Raw genomic sequence first — 18,714 nt, forward strand, 5'->3', positions numbered from 1 at the left:
TTGATTCACCTGATTCCCTTTTCATGCATATTTTCTTGATGGTATAACATGTCTCTTGCTTCAAGTATGACTATATAAACAAATCTACTGTGGAGAAAAGGTCTATATTGTGTGTAAGCCTACCTGCTGAGTTTATGACTGTGAATTTGAAGGAAGAATCAAAACAATCTCAGTCTAAAAGTGTCTTAACCAACTGGTCTTCGCATTCTTGTCAAACATGGCATTTTAAAGACCATTTCTGTTGGAACTCAGCAATACCACCACACGCTGGGTCAACTTCAATCAGCTGAGACACTGGAGTCACCGACAAGTTCAAGTCCCTGTATGTCCCCTGGAGGCGACTGCTGATGCATTCATACCATACTTTCTATTCAAACCTGTATCCAAGCAACCATTTCCGGTTGCTATGGTGAAGGATGGCCCCCCTCATAGCTACAGTTTGCAAGATAGTGCACTTAATCTGTGGAACACCTCCAGCATTCTGATGCCCGAGACATAAAACATAAGCTAACATATATATAGTTGTAGCAAAACTGTATTTTCAGAACCTAAAGAAACAAAATGTCAACTTTCTGAATGACTTGATGATGCTAAAAGTATTGGGTTTTATCATTTTTACAATGCCTGTTCACAGATGCACTGATGAACATGGCTCAGCATGAAGACCCAAATAATATAGATGTGATAGAAATTACAAAGCGTTCATGATTTATACTGAAAGGCCTGCATATTGTAAACTAGGGGTTTGGAATCTCGGCCACTAACACAAAGGTTACGGTTTCAATCCTAAGAAGGGGAAGCTCGGGATCTGGAGGGCTACTTTTATTGCAGTTTTACTCCTTTCAAGACTGTGCCCTTGAGCAAAGCTCTTAACTACAGTCTGTTCACAGCAGACTTAGCCTTCTATTTGTGTATTCTATGTTGCTTTGAATAAAAAGCATCTGCTAAATACTTCTGTGTGGGGGGATAAACATGGCATAAAGCCAATAGCAGTCACCCAGACACTCTTTACAGAAATTCCGTTGCCAAGGTCGCATGAAATTGCTCTTTAATGGAACTGATGTAGAACATGCATTATTTCAGAGGATATACAAACAATAAAAGAATAATTTCCCCAAATATTTGGATTCCCACCTATTTGAATCACAAGTAATACTAAAAATATGTTTCCCAGCCCCCAGAGATTTCATTTGATAACATCTAATGTGCATACTTTGACGTCACATTTAAATACACTGCTAATAAAGACATGTAAATAGAGAGGCGTGACTGTGGCGATGACATCAGTACATTTTCTCAGGCTGTTCTGGGCCAAAATTGTGCCAGCATGGCAACAGCAGGTAAGGTTTGATCATCCTCCCCGAAACCCTGTTCCACCCCCCCATGGATGCAGAGGCCCGGAAGCTTCCGCCATGCCGTGACAGCGAGCTGCTTCGACAGAAGGGCCGGGAACGCGTGACGGGGGCGGAGCTTTCATGCGCATAATGCACAGATGGGCCCCTGGACACTGCTAGGGCACCAGAACTCCCAGGATGCACCAGGCCAGCAAAACTCTCATGGTTATATCTGAAGGCACAGTCACCGGATTTATTGTTTGTTGGTGATTACATAGTTTCGCTATTTATTTACAGTAAGGAACCCCACAACCATTTTTGTAAAAAGGGCAGAGTGCCTAGTCAACTGTGCTGAGTTATACTCTAAAAAGTCAAGAACTCAGACCATCCAAGCAAGCCAAGAACTGATGTATTTTTATGACCCTTTTCATCTAACCATAGCACAGTGTCGGACATGTAAAATAAGTGGCCTTTACCAGCACACTAAATGTTTATTTCTGCTATTTTTTAATGCTGCTTCTCATCAGAGCTTCCGAGCCTTATGAGAGAAACGTTGCCATCACTGAGAATCACATATTCAAAAAACATGTTCTCATTATTCTGTTTTAGTTACTATGCTATTGCTAACAAAAAGAAAAACATCTTTGTTTTTTTGCCTTATAAACCATTAATTAATACTAATAGTGAAGTAGTTTTGAGTTACTATCCATCTTTCTATCTCAATTTAAATGCAAGTAAATAAATAAACAGATTTCAGTGCTAGAATGTGAAGCTAGGTATAGTTCACCCAAAAATTGGGATATTTTGAAGAATGTTTGTAAGCAAGAAAATCTCGGCAGCCACTGACTACTGTAGTGGGGGACATATGGTGTCAATGGCTGCTGAGATCTGCGGAATCATTCTTCCAAATATCTTCCTTTCAGCAGAACAACCACATTCATAAAGGTTTGGAACAACTTGAGGGAGAATAAATGATGACAGAATTTTACATTTTGAGTTAACTGTCCCTTTAAATACCATATATTGTCCTATTGTTATTTTGGTGTTTTGTCTACAGATTTATGGCATGGCTTTTTAAAGATATGCTGACATTATACGAAATAACAGTTGTTGTTTTTTTTAAATGTAGCATCAAATAAGATCTAAGGAGACATTATCTCTCGATTAATACAAGTAATGAGAAGTATATTTTAGTTCATTAAGTAACTTAACGTACAATTTATAACAAAAAAAATTAAGAAAGTTTTAAAACCCAAAAGGCACTGAAAGAAAAAAAATATTTTATATATTTTTTTTAATTATTCTAAGCTACAGTTTATGAAAGAAATTTGATACTGTGACTGTGTGACATAACATTAAATTGTGGCATTTCTCGGCTTACTATGGTTTTTGTTTAAATGCGGAAGTTGTATACAACTGGTCTGATGTCCCGGATGTACTATGCCAAAGGACAGTTTATTCTATGAAACGCACCAGTGTCACATCCATCTGCTTTTACATCAGTGTCCCTTCACATGACCCGCTGCGTGGCAGCCGAATTTCACGAGACGGAATTTACCTGCCACGACCATTTTCTCCTCCCTGCCCTTCAGCGAGCGCTCTTTGGCGGGCAAAACGCTCTTGTTTGCCATATTGAGCTGAGCGACTGTCACGCGCAGGTCGAGCTGCAGGACGATGAGGATGATGATGGCCGCGTGCGCTCCCGTCCCGCTTGCAGAAATAAACATGTCCGCACGGGCGCCATGGAGCTGGAGGAGGAGTGAGGAGACAGCCTCGCCCACCTCATGAATATTCATCAAGAGATGGGGGACTTCGCCAGATGAATATTAACTAGCCAGAGGTTAATGTGACTTTGCCACAAAAGCCTCCCGTGCGGTATGTGCGGGTAAGAAATTGAATTAAAATAAATATCCACATTAAGATAGCAGTTCGGCATGCAAATGAGCTTCCTGCACCCCCGTCACTACGTCTGCCGGCATCGCAAAGCTGAGCATCTGTGTACGCTGCCATAGAGGAGCGCGGCTGCATACATTAAAATTAGCATCTGGAATCCATTCATCATGATTAACGCTATTTCTGTGCATGTAAATACTTGCATTTTCCCCTTCCATTGCAGTGGCGGCTTTATTCAATGACAAGTGTCAAAATAAAGGCACTGCCTCTAAACCCTGTCAAAGAAAAGGATGCTTTGCCTTAAACATCGAATTCCTCGTTTAATTCAAGATAGTGCCACGAAAAAGCAGTACGACACTAAATTGGAAATTTATCTCGTCGTCCAACTTTCAAATTCACTATGTTTGTACTGATGGTATGCTTAACCTTCACCCCAAATGTATTCCCTGCATTAATATATAAACAAGGTTAAAACATAGACCACCACACAATCCCATAAGCTCAACTGTAGCTGTAATGTCTGCAAGTATGGACTTTCTTTTCTGTGTATGAGTGTACAGATCTGTTCTGTGTGCAGATACTCCTCGACATGTTCGTTTAAACCTTTATGGATGGATAGATACATACATGCATAAATTGTATAAACACTGCATTAAGAACCATTGTAAAAGATGCAGAGTTATTCAGGTTTTTAGAAGTAAATAAACATTACATCATATATATTCTCAAACAAGGGATGAATCAAAGGCAAAAAGTGGAAATTTTTGCTTATTATTTTCGCTTTTAAAATTGCAGCCTCTTATCTAAGCAAAATAGTAGGCTTGGTGTCACCTGTAGAGGTGTTAAGGTTAGAAAGAGAGGCTTTGAAATTGCCTTGCAAATTAGATATAATTACACAATGCAGGCAGGCGAGAGCAGCAGTGCTAAAATAAAACCTGAGGAGGAAAGCACTGGTTCATGGAAGCCGTGAAACGGATACTGGTGGTTAAATCCTTAGAAAGACATGAAATGAAGGCGATTCCTGCACTGTTGAAAACTTCTGGTCAGATTTCCACACAGATTCAGTGAAGTCTATCACTCTCTTTTCTTAAGTAATGTAGGCCTATAATGTCTACTTTTCTCAGCAATATATATATATATACAACAAATGTTTTTTTTTTTTTTTGAGAGTTGGTGCAAAATATTGTCAAATAGCAATGTATGTCTCCTACAGATAGTAATAAACTTTTTTTGAGAAATCTTTCTTTCTGTGGGTTAGTATTTGCGATTCTTATCCTGAGGTCTGTGAATTCTGAGTGGGTGGCGGGATGCTGAACTGGTGTATCTGTAAATGGCAACAAAACTGTTAGGTAGGTAGATGGCTCGTGGATTGAGTGAAACAAGTCTCTCAAAAGGAGTGAGGGGGGTAGATTTGCAGTTATTTGCCTTCTCTTTACCATTAGAGGGCCATTAACGACGTTCGTTTATATTAATGCTCTTGGCAGATGCTTCTCGTGCCAGCTGGAGGTTCAGATCCAAGCGGTCTGATGATGCAAGAGGGCTGAATAGATGGATTTTGTTTATGATGGATAACAGGTTGAGAACGGAGAGAAGAGGTGAAATAGGTAGACATTCAAAGAGAGAAAAGGAGAGCTCAAGTGATAAACGGATTCGTGGGATGAGTTAATCAGAGATTAATTAAGGCCATTTCTGAAGGGATTGGCCTATAGTGTTTTTATGCTGCAGGTTTGATGGGTTAGTTTTAAACATTACTTTGTTTCACGAATGCATTTACGCCACAGCTGAGAGTGTTGTTAAGCTTTGACTGCTCACAGCATACACTCACATCTATTTCTGATTAACATGAAAAAGAAAAGAGGCAGTCGACTGTTGGGCGTTTTAGCATAATTGTGGCTTTGCTGGTCTCACTCGAGTGAGATGCTTAATTAAAATAATAAATCACGTTTCTGCGTCACCACTAAAGAAATCCTTTTTTCTTTGCCCCCTCACTCACTCAAAATGTGTCATCAGTGTGTCCGTGAAGGTCACACTGCAACCACTGTGTCCAATCCAGGGCCGCATCCACCCAATCCCACGTCAGGATTAGCTGGTGAACTCGTTAACTGGTTAGCAGATATCGTCCTCCCCTCCCCCCACAACCCTTGCTGTTTTTACCCCGGAGTAGCCTTGAGTAAGACACTCTTACCCCACATGTGATGGTCAGATTACAGCTTCCCCATAATCCTGCAAGCACAGACTACATGTGTTAGTCTCTGCATCTCGTTCTCTCTCCGTTTCTTTCTCTGGATACGTTTACATCGCTCAAAAGTGTCCCATGTAAAAAAGAGGGTTTTCTGCTATGTCAAGCGATATTTCAGTTTGCATGGTGTTAATATTCAGAACGGCGTTGGAAGCAAGTGTGCACTATCTGAATTGGACAGGGAAGCTTTACCCATTGTGCACTTCTTCCGTTCCACACAAAGTTGAGCTAAAATAGACATGATAAAAAAGGGTCATCCAGACTCCTGAAGGATGATGTGAGTAATGATGCTGGAAATTCAGCTTTGATATCACAAGAATTACATTTATATTCATATATTAAAATTCACATTGTATATTATAAAATCCCAGCATTACAGTTTTTACTATATTTTTGATCAAATAAATTTGAGCATGGAAAATCTTACCGACCCAACCACTATATTATAATTAATGCTAATGTTATAATATTTTCTTTAACCAGATATATCAAGTGCCTGTCTTGATAAAAATAAAGTTCTATAGATGTCCGCATCTCAGTGTGTAGTGAACACCGCTTAGGGACCTTCGGAACGCAGCTTCTGTTTTCCTTCTTTTATTGTTCTGTGTTTCTTCCCATCTTTTATTCATTTGTTTTTTCAAGACCATTCTTTTCCACATTGCACACTTCAAAATGACATAGAATGCAAATACATATTAAACATACACATTCAAACTCTCTGTCACATGTAATAAAAATTCTAGTAGGCATTATTATATTGTAGGGCAAATCCACGCACACAGCTCGCTCTCTCTTCCTCTACTCTTGTCTTCCTGGCCACCTGTCTCTCCTCCCACCCCTCTCTTTTCCCGTTGGAGCTTCTCTCTCACCTGAAGCCTTGCTTGGCATCCTGCGCTGGGATTACGTTTAATCTGGACACGTGCCACTGGCCTCCCTCCCTCCCCCTCACATCCTTTTCCACCCCGCTCTTGTGCAAAAATCTGTGGCTGCATGATTTAAATGTCTCTTATACTTATGTCTTTCACTCCAAGCTAAATTCACAATGAAAAACGAGGAAGCGCTATGGGGCACTATGAAATGCATAAATAGTATTTATAAAAATACAGCCACTAGCATGTTTTTTTTTTCCTACTCTCTTACACTGAAAAAAACAAAAACATATTACATATAATATTTTTTGAAAGAAAAAAAATCTTATGCGTACAAAGTCTGCATTTATTTGATTAAAAATACAGTATAAACAACAATATTGTGTAATAATATTACGAGTTAAACTCCTATTAACTTTTATTTTAATATATTTTAAGTGTAATTTATTCTTGTGATGGCAAAGGCGAATATTTATAAGCCGTAATTTAGACATGATCCTTTAGAAATCATAATAATGTGCTGATTTGGTGAAACATTATTATGAATGTTGGTAACAGTTGTGTTGCTTAAAGCATTTGTGGAAACCATGATACATTTTTATATTATAAAATTTGGGTAACACTTTATTTTAGGGTTTAATTCTCTCTATTAACTAGTTGCTTATTAGCATGCATGTATTGCCTGTTTATAAGCACATATTAATGCATTATTCTACATCCCTTAATCCTACCCAATGCCTAAATTTAAATGCTACAAAAACTACCTACCTTACTAACTAATAAGCAGTAAATTAAGAGTTTATTGAAGCAAAAGTTATAGTAGTGAATAAGTTTCCCATAGTGTTACCAAAATATGTGTTTAATATTTATACATTGGTCAAATATAATTCAAATATTAAACACGCATTGTATAATGTAAAGTTTACTGATAAAAAAAGAATAATCCACCCTTCTTCAATCCCAGAATGCTGAGTGAATGCACTGAGCTCAGAAAGAGATTATAAACCAAGCCAAAACAATAGAAGCAGTATTTTCGCCTCATCTGTGCTGTAATGTGATTGTTTCAAGGGAGATTTACGCTTCAGCTCATGCTAAAATAAGGAAAGGCCGAATCCAGTGCAAAGTGGGATGGGATAAATATCATCGTCATTTATAATTTAGGTAAAATATATGTAATACAATTCTAACATAGTAGCTATAACCGCATGTCTTTAACTAATAAAATAAAAATGTGTAAACACTGATATTTAAGGCAGTAAACATGCCTGCATTTCTACTAACAGTACAAGTAAATCGTTTTTTTCTTTCTTTCTGAAGTACCAAAGAAATCAGAAGAAAAAGAAAGAGGAGTGGAGGACATTTTATAATACATAATATATTTTACAATTTGGGTAACACTTTATTTTATGGTTAAATTCTCAGTATTAACTTTGCTTATCAGCATGCATATTACTAGGATTGGCTCTTTATTAGTATTTATAAAGCACATATTAATGCCTTATTCTTCAAGACCATATTATACATCCCTTAATCCTACCCAATACCTAAACTTAACAACTACCTTACTAAATATTAATAAGCAGTAAATTAGTTTATTAAGGCAAGTCGTAGTTAATAGTGAATGTGTTCCACACACACACACACACACACACACACACACACACACACACACACACACACACACACACACACACACACACACACACACACACACACACACACACACACACATATATATACAGTGAATTGATATTGATAAGGACCAAAGAAATCAGAAAAAAAAGAGAGAGGGTTGGCTTATGTGGATCCTGTCACCAGTCAGGGTCAATCTGACACACACACACGCACACACACACAGCTGCACTAATTAATAATGCACATTTTATTTTTTTCTAAATGATACACCTTTGAGTTAGAGAGTCCGAGTCAAGGATGGCTGTGGCCCACTGCTCATTAAAAATAAACCTGAATCAATTCTACTCAAGAGTCTGACAGCATGCAGCTGTCTTTACAGAAAAAAACCCCACTATGATTAAATATTACAAATGTTTACCAATTAATCCTTATAAAGTGAGTTTGTTTGTATGTGTGGCCTATCGTCTGAGCGGAGCTGATTATAAAAAATTACCATTCGTCTCTCTGCTTAAATAGGCCGCAAAATTGATTTGCCTTCCTGTTGCTGCCTCTGACAGTCTCACTGACACGTTCTTATTATCAGCAGCACGAGCATTATCACATACATTAATCAGAAAAGAATTCAGCCGTTGATGGCGTACTTTAATTACAAATCACGCACTTATCCAACATCGAACCACAAAAAGCGGGAGATTAAAATAATTATGATTGCAAAAATCCTGGTTAGAGATGGTCAGGACAGGAGGCAATGCTGACCTTGATCAGACATACTGATGCTACTTACAGCAGGCAGAAAATCTCTGTCTTCAGTGCGTTTATTATTAATGTAGGGGATTTTATACTGCCAGCAGTATTTTTCTGTAACCAAACGCACAGATGAAATGCCTCTGAACCTCAGAGCGAAGACAGATGCATAATTTTGCGAAGCACACGAGCACGCTAAAGTGGTGCGAAATTAAGAAGTGGGTCATGGAGTGATTTGTTTTAGAGAGGGGGTGGAAACTGGGTCACTGGATGCAGAGGCGGTGAGAGGGGGGTTGCTTTTGGGAGCTTCTGTGTGCTGTTGCTGGGCTGACTATTGGGGCGTATTGAGAAAAGAGGGAGGGAGAGAGAGACAGAAAGAGAAGTTCCCATCCTTTCTTTCTTTTTTCTTTTTTTTGTGTGGAATTAGTCATGTTGTAGGGTCTAGGAGCATCATTATTTTAAGAAGCATCCGTAGACGCTAGATCCCATTCCAAATGTAGTATTCCAGAGCTTCGACTACAAAGAGAACTAATAATGATCTGAGGTATGAAATAAATGCAAAATGTCATATCAATGGGACAAAAAACAATTCTGCACTTCTAGTTAATCAGCTGCCCTCTCTATCAGAGTGATATGGTCAGCGCTAATGAAATTGCCACTAATATTAAGGGCACTGGAGGACACTAGTGACCCAGGGGGAGAGCAGGGCATCGATCCATCCACAATGAAGTGCTCATGACCGAGAGCTCATGCTTTCAGCTGTACACTGGAGACCGCACTGCGCACCGCCATAACTAGCATCACATCCTGTACTGTATGCCAACGGTTTAACTTTACAGCTACATATATGACAAATTAAGGGTGAAAAAATGCAGACAGGGTTTTCATTTTCAAGTGAACTATCCCCATTGTGTTGGTTTAACAAGAAATTGTTGTCTTTACTTGAGCATTTCATGCTTTCTTATTTTTTGTGCGCGTGCAGTTTAGTGCAGCGTTGAACACAATAGCACATGCTGCCGGATTTACCAAACGTCCTACCAAGCATTCTGTACAGACACACATGCATCAGTGCTCGCTCACGCACACATCTGTGCAGAGCCCATAGGCACACACACTCCTGAGACACATATAATGGCCAACTCAGCATTATAACCATATACCTTTAAAGCAGGGGCATGCAAAAATGAAGAAACAACACACACAATTCAACGTGCACTGCTCTCCTTTTCCCCACTTGCACGCTGTAGCTCGCATTAGTTTGAAATAATGATCTTTCACCCTTAAATACTGCAGGTTTAGGTTTTAAACTCATTTAGCTTTAGTCTTTGTAATCTTGTAAATGTCCCGTTTCGGCTCATCGGTGAGGACGTTTTAGCGACCCATCTGTTATGTGACCTCTTTAAAATGATGCAGCGCAAAGACAGACCGCTTCAACAGAACATCTGGTTGCTTTGTTTTTGTTTATTTATTTTTTTGATGGAAATCTTAATCCGATGCTGACATATAAGATATGAACTCTAGGATTAAAGTAAAAAAAAAAAAATGAATTAAGAAAAAAAATTCAGAATTACTATTGGATTTTTAACCATTTAACATTAAGATATGAACATAATACAACGAATGTGGAGTCACTTTTAAAGAAAAATCCACACTATTATGAAAGTGTATTTAAATTAAGATCTTACTGCACAAAAGCACTCACACACAGACACAAAACACAGATACAGAATATGCCAACACACACACACACACACACACACACACACACACACACACACACACACAGAAGGAGCAGGTCCTGGGATGCTCGTTATTTGTAATGAGGCGATAATCCAGCTCAAACGCTCCTATTTGCTAATCTGTCAGATTACAGATTAAAGTGCACTCAGAGGACGCTATTGCTAGGAGGAATGCAGGCTATAGGCTAGTGCTCACACACACACACACACACACACACACACACACACACACACACACAGTTGTGTTTTCATGTTTTTTGGGGAAATTCTATAGACATAATGATTTTTATCCTGTAAAAACTGTATCCCCTAACCCTAAGCCCACCCACCACAGAAAACTTTCTGCATTTTTACATTTTCAAAAAAAAAAAAATAGTATTATGATTTTTAAGCTGTTTTCCTCGTGGAGAACAAAACATTTCCCCACAAGGATTTTGGATATTGTTATCCTTGTGGGGACATTTTGTCTTCATAATGTAGGGTTTACCAGGACACACACACACACACACGCACACACACTGGTCCTAATCTCTTCTATTTACATACACTTCATTTATGCTTAATTTGCCTGGGGCATACACACATAAAATGCAAAAATATAAAATAATGATCTGATTGCAGGAATATGCATGCATTGATGAAGACGTAAATAGAACAAGGACACATTTTCAGCGTGCTACATGCAAACACACTGTTTTAAAGATTTTGTGGAAGTTAACGTGCCCACAACATTCCCTTTTATGTTTTAGCTGCATTAAAAAAGGCATTCTGTCTATCAATGTATGACGATGTTTAATTATTTATATATATATATATATATATATATATATATATATATATATATATATATATATATATATATATGTATAGGTTTATATTTAAATTAAATATTGAATTACATTAATTATTATGAATTACAATAAATAAAGTTATAGTAAAATAAATTAAATTGCAGTGCATATTGTGCATTAAATTAAGATAATATTTTTTATCAAAGAACAGAATGTTTTTGCAGCTTTCCACAACAGAAAATGCTGAAGCATAGAATTGATTTAAATGTCAGATATAGTTCAAACGCTGCTCAAAATCCAAGACTAAACAGTATTGATCTTCTCTGTACAGCTCGTTCACTGGGGTTTCACGCTTTAAAGCGCTTCCAGATTTAACACCAAGTGTGATGCGGACGATCTAAGAAAAAAAACGATTTAAAATGAAAATTTATTTCGCATTTGAAGCTCTCGTCCTGCTGATTTGCAGTGATATTGCGCATTAGCGAAGTAGTGGCTCGTGTGTTATATCATGCATGATGTATCGTCTGCGTGTGTGTGTGTCAAGGAAACATATTGGGTTGCCTCCCCACGGCCCCCCTTTTGCAATCAGCTGATCACCCTGAAAAGATGGAGTGGTCCAGGGTCAAAGGTCAACTGTGTCACCCCGCCACCCCCAAGCAGTCAGTATGTATTACCATACATTAACCCTCGACATCTAGATGCATGCTATTTGTGCACCTTGCATTCAGTTTGTGTGTGTGTGTGTGTGCTCACCTATTTCCAAATATAGCAGCCATTTATGTGATATCAGTATATTTCTAGGTAAACATGATGCTGCACACTCTCTTCCCGCATTTATGTGCGATTCATTGTATGTGTGTGTATATATCTTGGTCAGAGAGGGTCTCCCCTCCCTTGCTCAGTCAACCCCCTGCGTGTGTAATCCCTGCCAGCTGTCCCCACAATCTAATCTCTCTACCACGATCAGCTGGGACGTTACATGCACGTGTGTGTGTGCGAGCGCGTGTGTGTGTGTGCGCGTATGTATGTGCCCAGGGAGGTGGGGGTGGTGTCAAACGGAGAGCATAAATTGTAGCCCGAGCGTGTGCGCAGCGCAGTGTGTGTGTGTCCATGTGTGTGAACCGCTCATCCCTTGCATACCTGCTCCTTCCCTTTTCCTCTGGATATGTATACATATATGTGCCTATATATGTATATGCGCATTTTCAACTTTTCTTTTCTTTTCCTTTTTTTAAAAACGTTTTTTTTTCTTTTTTTTGTGGCACGCACTGCTGGATTTTCTCAGGCTGATGGCACGGGGGAGAATATTCCTCTTTTTTTGTTTTGGTTTTTAAACAGCTGCAGCATCCCAGTACCTGATTTTCCCTTCCTGCATGCGTGAAACCTTCCTACCTGCCTACCTTTTCCCTAACCCCCTCCACCCCACCCCCAGAACATCTCCCCTTGCTACCCCGCTCTCCAGTCCCCCAGAAAAAGGAGGCTCAGCTGGGGCAGAGCGCTTCGGCAGGACCCCCTGTTCACCCTTGGATGGAGAATAGCGAGAACTGACGGAACTAAGAGAACGGGAAAAAACCAGGATATACGCTTCTGTTTTCTCCGCCAGAGCGAGAATGCGAGGAAAAAAGAAACGAATCTAAAGATAATTTGCTGCTTAATGTCAGTAGTTTTGCAAAAATAGATGGTGCTTCTGGGTAATTCTTCTATGTGATCTGATGATTGTGTTGGAATATGTTATTTTCCTAAATACATGTACATCTTCTATTATCTGTATGCATATGCATTCATTTCAACTGTCATCGTCAACTTCAACTCATTTATGTGATGTGATTTTAACCGTACTTGTTTTTACTTGCCGTATAGGTGTGCGTATGCTGAGAGAGAGAGTGAGAGAAATAAAACGACAGAGAGAGAGCGAGATGGGGGGGTGGGGGTGGAAGAGGGAGAGAACAGACTGTCATAGGGAAGCGCTAGCTTTACATTGCGATGCTGGCAGCCATCTCATCATGGCGGTGGACGTGCTGAATGGAAGAGGGGGAGAGCAGTGCATAGCTTTGCATCTTCGCACATCCCTCATGCACAGATTTGCTGGTCCTCTTTGTTTGGCCGAGAGAGGAAAAAGGTCTGCTGGAATGAAACAGAAAGCAGGTGCCAGGGCTTCATGCAGAATGGGTACAACAAAAGGTAGATCCTCTTTATCGCCCCTCTATCTCTTCCACTGTCTCCTCTCTCTTTCTCTCTCTCGTAATTTCACAGGTCATGCATTCGGTATAGTGCATAGCTAGCAGGGATCTGGATGTTTTTGAATGGAATGTTTTGTGTGTAAAATATGACCATGAGAAACATTGTGTTGCACTGTCATTTATGTTTTGTTCTTATCACACATCTAGGCCGATTGGGAATTATGCGATTTATAACCGCACACACAGAGAGAATCCTCGGAAAGATGTGCAACGGTGCGTTTGTAAGTCAGTGTGTGTGTGTGCGTGTGTGTGTGATTAGGACTTCTGGTTTGGACTGCACTAACACCAGCAAAGCCCCACATCAGATGCAGGAGGAGGAGGACAGGTGAGAAGAAATAGATTTTAGATGAGTACAGAAACGTGGTATCGCACTGAAGGACAAGAACAGGATGTGCAGACCGCATAGGGACCAAATACAGACAGCGAAGAGAAGCTGAAGTACACCGTTAGCCGTTGAGTACAGACCAGACTGCAGGGATGAAGAGGAAAATAAAGAATTTGTACGAAAAGACAAAGTGGACGACGTTTGGAAACTTGGGTTTTTGCTCTTTGTGTTCACAGTGGACCTTGATTTAATTTCAATACAATTAAGGCACGCGGTGAATGCCAAGAGAGAAGCCAACAGCAGCACTCACCTGAGCGACCGATCAGCGTGACCGAGTCATGTTCGGCACGGTCACTACAACTGTGTTTTCATATTAGACATCATATGTACACAATAAAATAATACACTGCACCATCCCCTACCTGGTTCACGGCAATATCATGGAAGCAGCTCCCCTTGTACATTGCACACACCAACGTATATTTTTCACACTGGGGGAAAAAAACACATACACACATGAACACAAGGCCTAATATGCATATAATGATTTACTAAAGGCATGGCTGTATCTCTCCCAAACCATGAGATTATATTTAATGACAGTGCTCTGAAAAAGGCTCGGAGGCAAAAACTGCAAAGGTTGCGTTATGACCTACATTTCACAACACAAGCAACCATTACAAGCACTGGAGTGCAATATGCAAATGAAGTGTAAGTGAGCAAGGGATTAAGGGCTTTAAATATCACCCATACATTTTGTGCAGTATTTTTTTTTTTTTTTTGTAAATAATGGAATATTTCAAATTTTGTCATTTTCTGACAGACTTGACATCTGTGACGCAGTGAATTTAGAGTATGATCAGAGGCCCGTTGAAACAAACCCTTTAACTTGAGAAACCCCTTAGTAAGGTATTGTTAGGGTTTGTTACCTGCTACCGCAGATATTAAACAGGAAAACAGCGTAAACACCAACATATAAGGCCCACCGTCAAGCTTCAGCCATTCAAAGCATGTCCCTTCAAAATACCAGTAATAAATCACACATCTGCTCTTGCCACGTGCCGCAGAAAGGGGTCAAAGTTTACGTATTTATTTATGGCTAATGATGAATTTTACTCACAAAAGAAAGGCAAACGGGGTCTGGGACGAGGCTCTGTCCCTCAGGCTAGATTTCTGTCGAAAAACACACAACTGCGAAGACAATAAAAGAAAATATTAATCACTCTGACAGTCCTTCAGACCGCACGTGACGTTGCTGGTGCTGCATTTAACGTATTTAAATACATTTACAAAGAGTATTAGTTTTTGTTCGTACAACTTACAAACCTTTGAGACGCATTTATTTTTTCCACACTCCTCATTGTCCTCCTGACGACTTCAAATAAAGAACAATCGCGCGACCACTAGCAATGACCTTTTTGCAACTCATTATAGATTTTTTTTGGTCTTGTTTAAAATCATATAAATATTTTATTTTTTTTAGTTCTGAACTTAGGTTGAGAGAACGTTAACTTGCACTTTCATCACGTTCATGTCACGTGTTATACTCTTGAGTTCCACAAGTCAATAACCCAACGAACAAAAATTAAAATAATGCAATTTTGGATTAAAAAAAATAATGTTGCCTAATTCTGAAATAAGAAGCATTTGAATTAAAAAGTTAAAAAAAAAAAAAATCCAATAAATTTCAGTAGGCTGTGTCTAATATCCTATTCACAAAGAACAAATTTATTTTCAGGCTATATATAGTTATAGGCTATATATTATTTAGGCCTAGTCTTTCAAAAGCTTAGATATGACAGGCCTACGTAAGATTATTTTCGTTAATTTCGATAAATTAAGAGCAAAATACAATTAATTAATATATTTAATTAATTAATTTGGATTCCCCCCATTTAAATAAATATGACTGATGCTTATAAGCTCATTGATCATTTAAATCTAGAAAAACAGACGACGTGCAAGGCTTTGCATAATAAATTATCCTAATTTCAGATTGTTTTTCTTTTTTAAATGAATATCGTGTTATTTATCTTTTTTCTTTTTTTCCACTTGCGTTAAATATGTTTTATGCACTTGAAAGGAAATGTAAATGGCGCCTTTCGTGTTTTCGTTCGACCTCAGTATATTCGTTTGAAATAAATCGGCCCCTCGGTGTAGTACAGAAATGATTTTATTATGTAAATTGCATCTTTTGCAGACATGGCCAGGCGTTACTAATGGCAAAAATACACGCGCACGCTCTTGATAATGCGCTGAACGCATGCGGCTGCTCGACTGTCAACACACTGATAAACGCAGCGCGCTCTCCTCGCCCCTCACCCCGCACACAATCCGGACGGCAGCGGGATAAAAAGCGATAATACTGTCTGGGATAGGCTACAAGAAGAACCGAAATCGGAAATTCACATCATCTATTGCTCTTAAAACCGAGACTGATTGTGTTCAGGCCTGCATCTCTTTGTTATTCAGGTGCAGCCTGTTATCAGCGGTTACACGGATATGATCTAAAGCCTGAAAATCGCTGCAGACTGTCCTGTGGCCTGCACTGTTATAGCGTTTGATCCAAGACGACGCAAGATAACCCTATATTAGCCCTTTTCATCACAAGATAAATTTGAATTTCCCCTAGAAATTATTTTTAAGGCCACGATTTTTTATTCAAAAACCTATGACACCCCTCAGTGTTTATTAGCCTACATAAAATCATAATGCAAACAACAGCAGACGTGTGCATCAGATTTGCTATGAAGCTACGCAGACTTTATTTTCAGAGAACATTCGACATAGGGACAGACTAGACTGCATCTGTCTTAAACACACAGCGCATCAACGGTCTCAGAGACACGTGCCACCCCTCCCCACCTTTATGTTGTCTGGGTATCCCAAGAGGTTTTGGGGTCCCTGGGGAGAGAGAGGCCGAGGTCAGAGAAGGGCCCCTCGGGCGGCATGATATAGACAGACGGGAGGTTGAGCCATGTGCTGCATCTTATTCCCCCCCTCAAACGTAAAACACCCCCAATATCATCCATGCGCACACGCACACACACGTTTGTTTCACTATATTAGTGAGGATATCCACTTATTTTATATTAGATTAATTACTATAATTTTTTTCCACCTAACTAACCCCTAGACATACCTCTAAACTCACCCATCATAGAATCATTATAAAAAACAATAAAATAAAACACATTTTTGGTTGATATATAAACCTTTTTAACTAGCGACGAGCAGTACAATGTCATAATATTGCACTATAAGAGGGCATTTGGCCCTCACAAGTAAAGCCATACCTGTACACACTCAAAAGTACCCAAATAGACAGGCCAATATTTTTTAATGCACTAAAAACTCAAAGATACACATTATACCCTAATTGATTCATACATAAGGCTTCCTGTAAACACTTGTTTTTTGCATTTACTGCTGTCATCAATTAAAAGATTGAATTGATTGATGGCTGTGAATGGACACAGCAACCTTTTGACAAAATACCCAAGCTCAAAACCGTTGGGATAGTAACATTTTAAATAGTCCCCTAATCAGTGTGAAATGTCTCTGGTAATTTTACCTCATGACTGAAATGCAATGCATACAAGGGTCACAAAACCTTCAAAATATGGTTTATATTTGAAACGTGTGTGAGTGCGTAGACCAATGTGATGCTCTTTGACATGATTGTGAGGTCAAATTAGACAAAAATAAACGCTTATAAAGAAACAAACATTTTGCGTCGTTCTTTACATGGATAAATGTATCTTTTCTGAGAATGTGAATTAATTCAGAAACTCTGATTGTTAAAGGGACAGTTTATCAAACAATTCTGTCATAATTTTCTTACCCTTATATAGTTCCAAACCTTCTTTCATTTCTTCTGTTGAATACAGGAGAAAAAAAAAGAATATTGTTTCTTCTTCGTGTTTTGAAGAATATTGGTAACCGGACAGTTTTGGTTACTAGTGACTCATCATTGTATGGACAAAAACAGCTTTGGAAAATAAGGGTAAGCGAATGACAGTTTTGAATGAACTAGGCCTACGCTTTTAAGGAGATATTAGTGATCTAGGTTAGCCTAATAGTAGGCTAGCCAGATATTTTGTTGATAGACGTAGGCCTAGATCTAGTTACAGATTAACGGAATAATTTCCCCCCTGCATCAAATTATCAATGAATATAATATGTGCGACATTTTTCATTCAATCAAACCGGTCGCTCACACCAGTTTAAACAGGAGCATGAAAACATGAAGCTTTACCGCCCCCTGTTGGACATGCATGTTCAATTCTACATGGTGCCGCCATTTTAGGATGAACCCGCCTGCCTGACAGACAATATTGAACGCAGACCAGTGTGATTTTAGGATACTGATATAACCATAGACATATAAAATGTATGTATGCATCTATTGATGTAACGGGATGCAGTGGGTGCACTACAAATCCCATCAGCCATTGCGCTATAAAAGGATACCCACTGGATCCATTTATATACCAACATGTAATAAACCTACTCTATTTTCCAGTAAATGATTATCCAAGAATTGAGCTCTTTTCTAGCACATACCAGTTTTGTGTACACACTCGAGGTAAAACATACACGTTTAGATTAGCTGTGGAAACAGCGCCATCGAAAGTAGCCTACGTCTATCCAGCGAACAGGTAGCAACAGCGCAGATAAAAAACATACAATGATTATCATACTCTATTAGTACAGATAAAACAAATAAAAAAAAAAGCAGCAGCGTATTTCTCATTACATTGTTTAAAATAACGAAGTGGTTTCATGGGAAACCATGAGAAAACCTGAACCAAAAAAAAAACCAAAAAAAAAAATTACATTTCAGCCCTTGAAATCTCAGCTCCAAAGCTATTCAATAGCAAAATAATGCATTTTCTTCAAGAC

The 18,714-nt window shown here is 38.9% G+C and overlaps 1 protein-coding gene across 3 annotated transcripts in view; it reads right to left on the reverse strand.

The window, feature by feature from the left end:
* Window positions 1-18,401, reverse strand: part of msrab (methionine sulfoxide reductase Ab) — a 57,824-nt gene extending 39,423 nt beyond the window's left edge. The window contains exons 1-2 of one of the 3 annotated variants that reach the window (XM_067455156.1): window positions 15,136-18,401; window positions 14,232-15,000 (exon numbers count right to left, since the gene is read on the reverse strand). Coding sequence is in view for 1 of the 3 variants with exons in the window: in XM_067455153.1 (XP_067311254.1) it covers window positions 2,893-3,130 (238 nt within the window). In the remaining 2 variants the exon portion in view is untranslated. Of the gene's footprint in view, window positions 1-2,892; window positions 3,569-14,231 lie in introns of those variants that run through there. The other 2 variants (XM_067455154.1, XM_067455153.1) reach the window with 2 other exon arrangements.
* Window positions 18,402-18,714: the final 313 nt, after the last annotated feature.

This window comes from Pseudorasbora parva, chromosome 10 (genome assembly GCF_024679245.1).
Source record: "Pseudorasbora parva isolate DD20220531a chromosome 10, ASM2467924v1, whole genome shotgun sequence".
Lineage (NCBI taxonomy): Eukaryota > Metazoa > Chordata > Actinopteri > Cypriniformes > Gobionidae > Pseudorasbora > Pseudorasbora parva.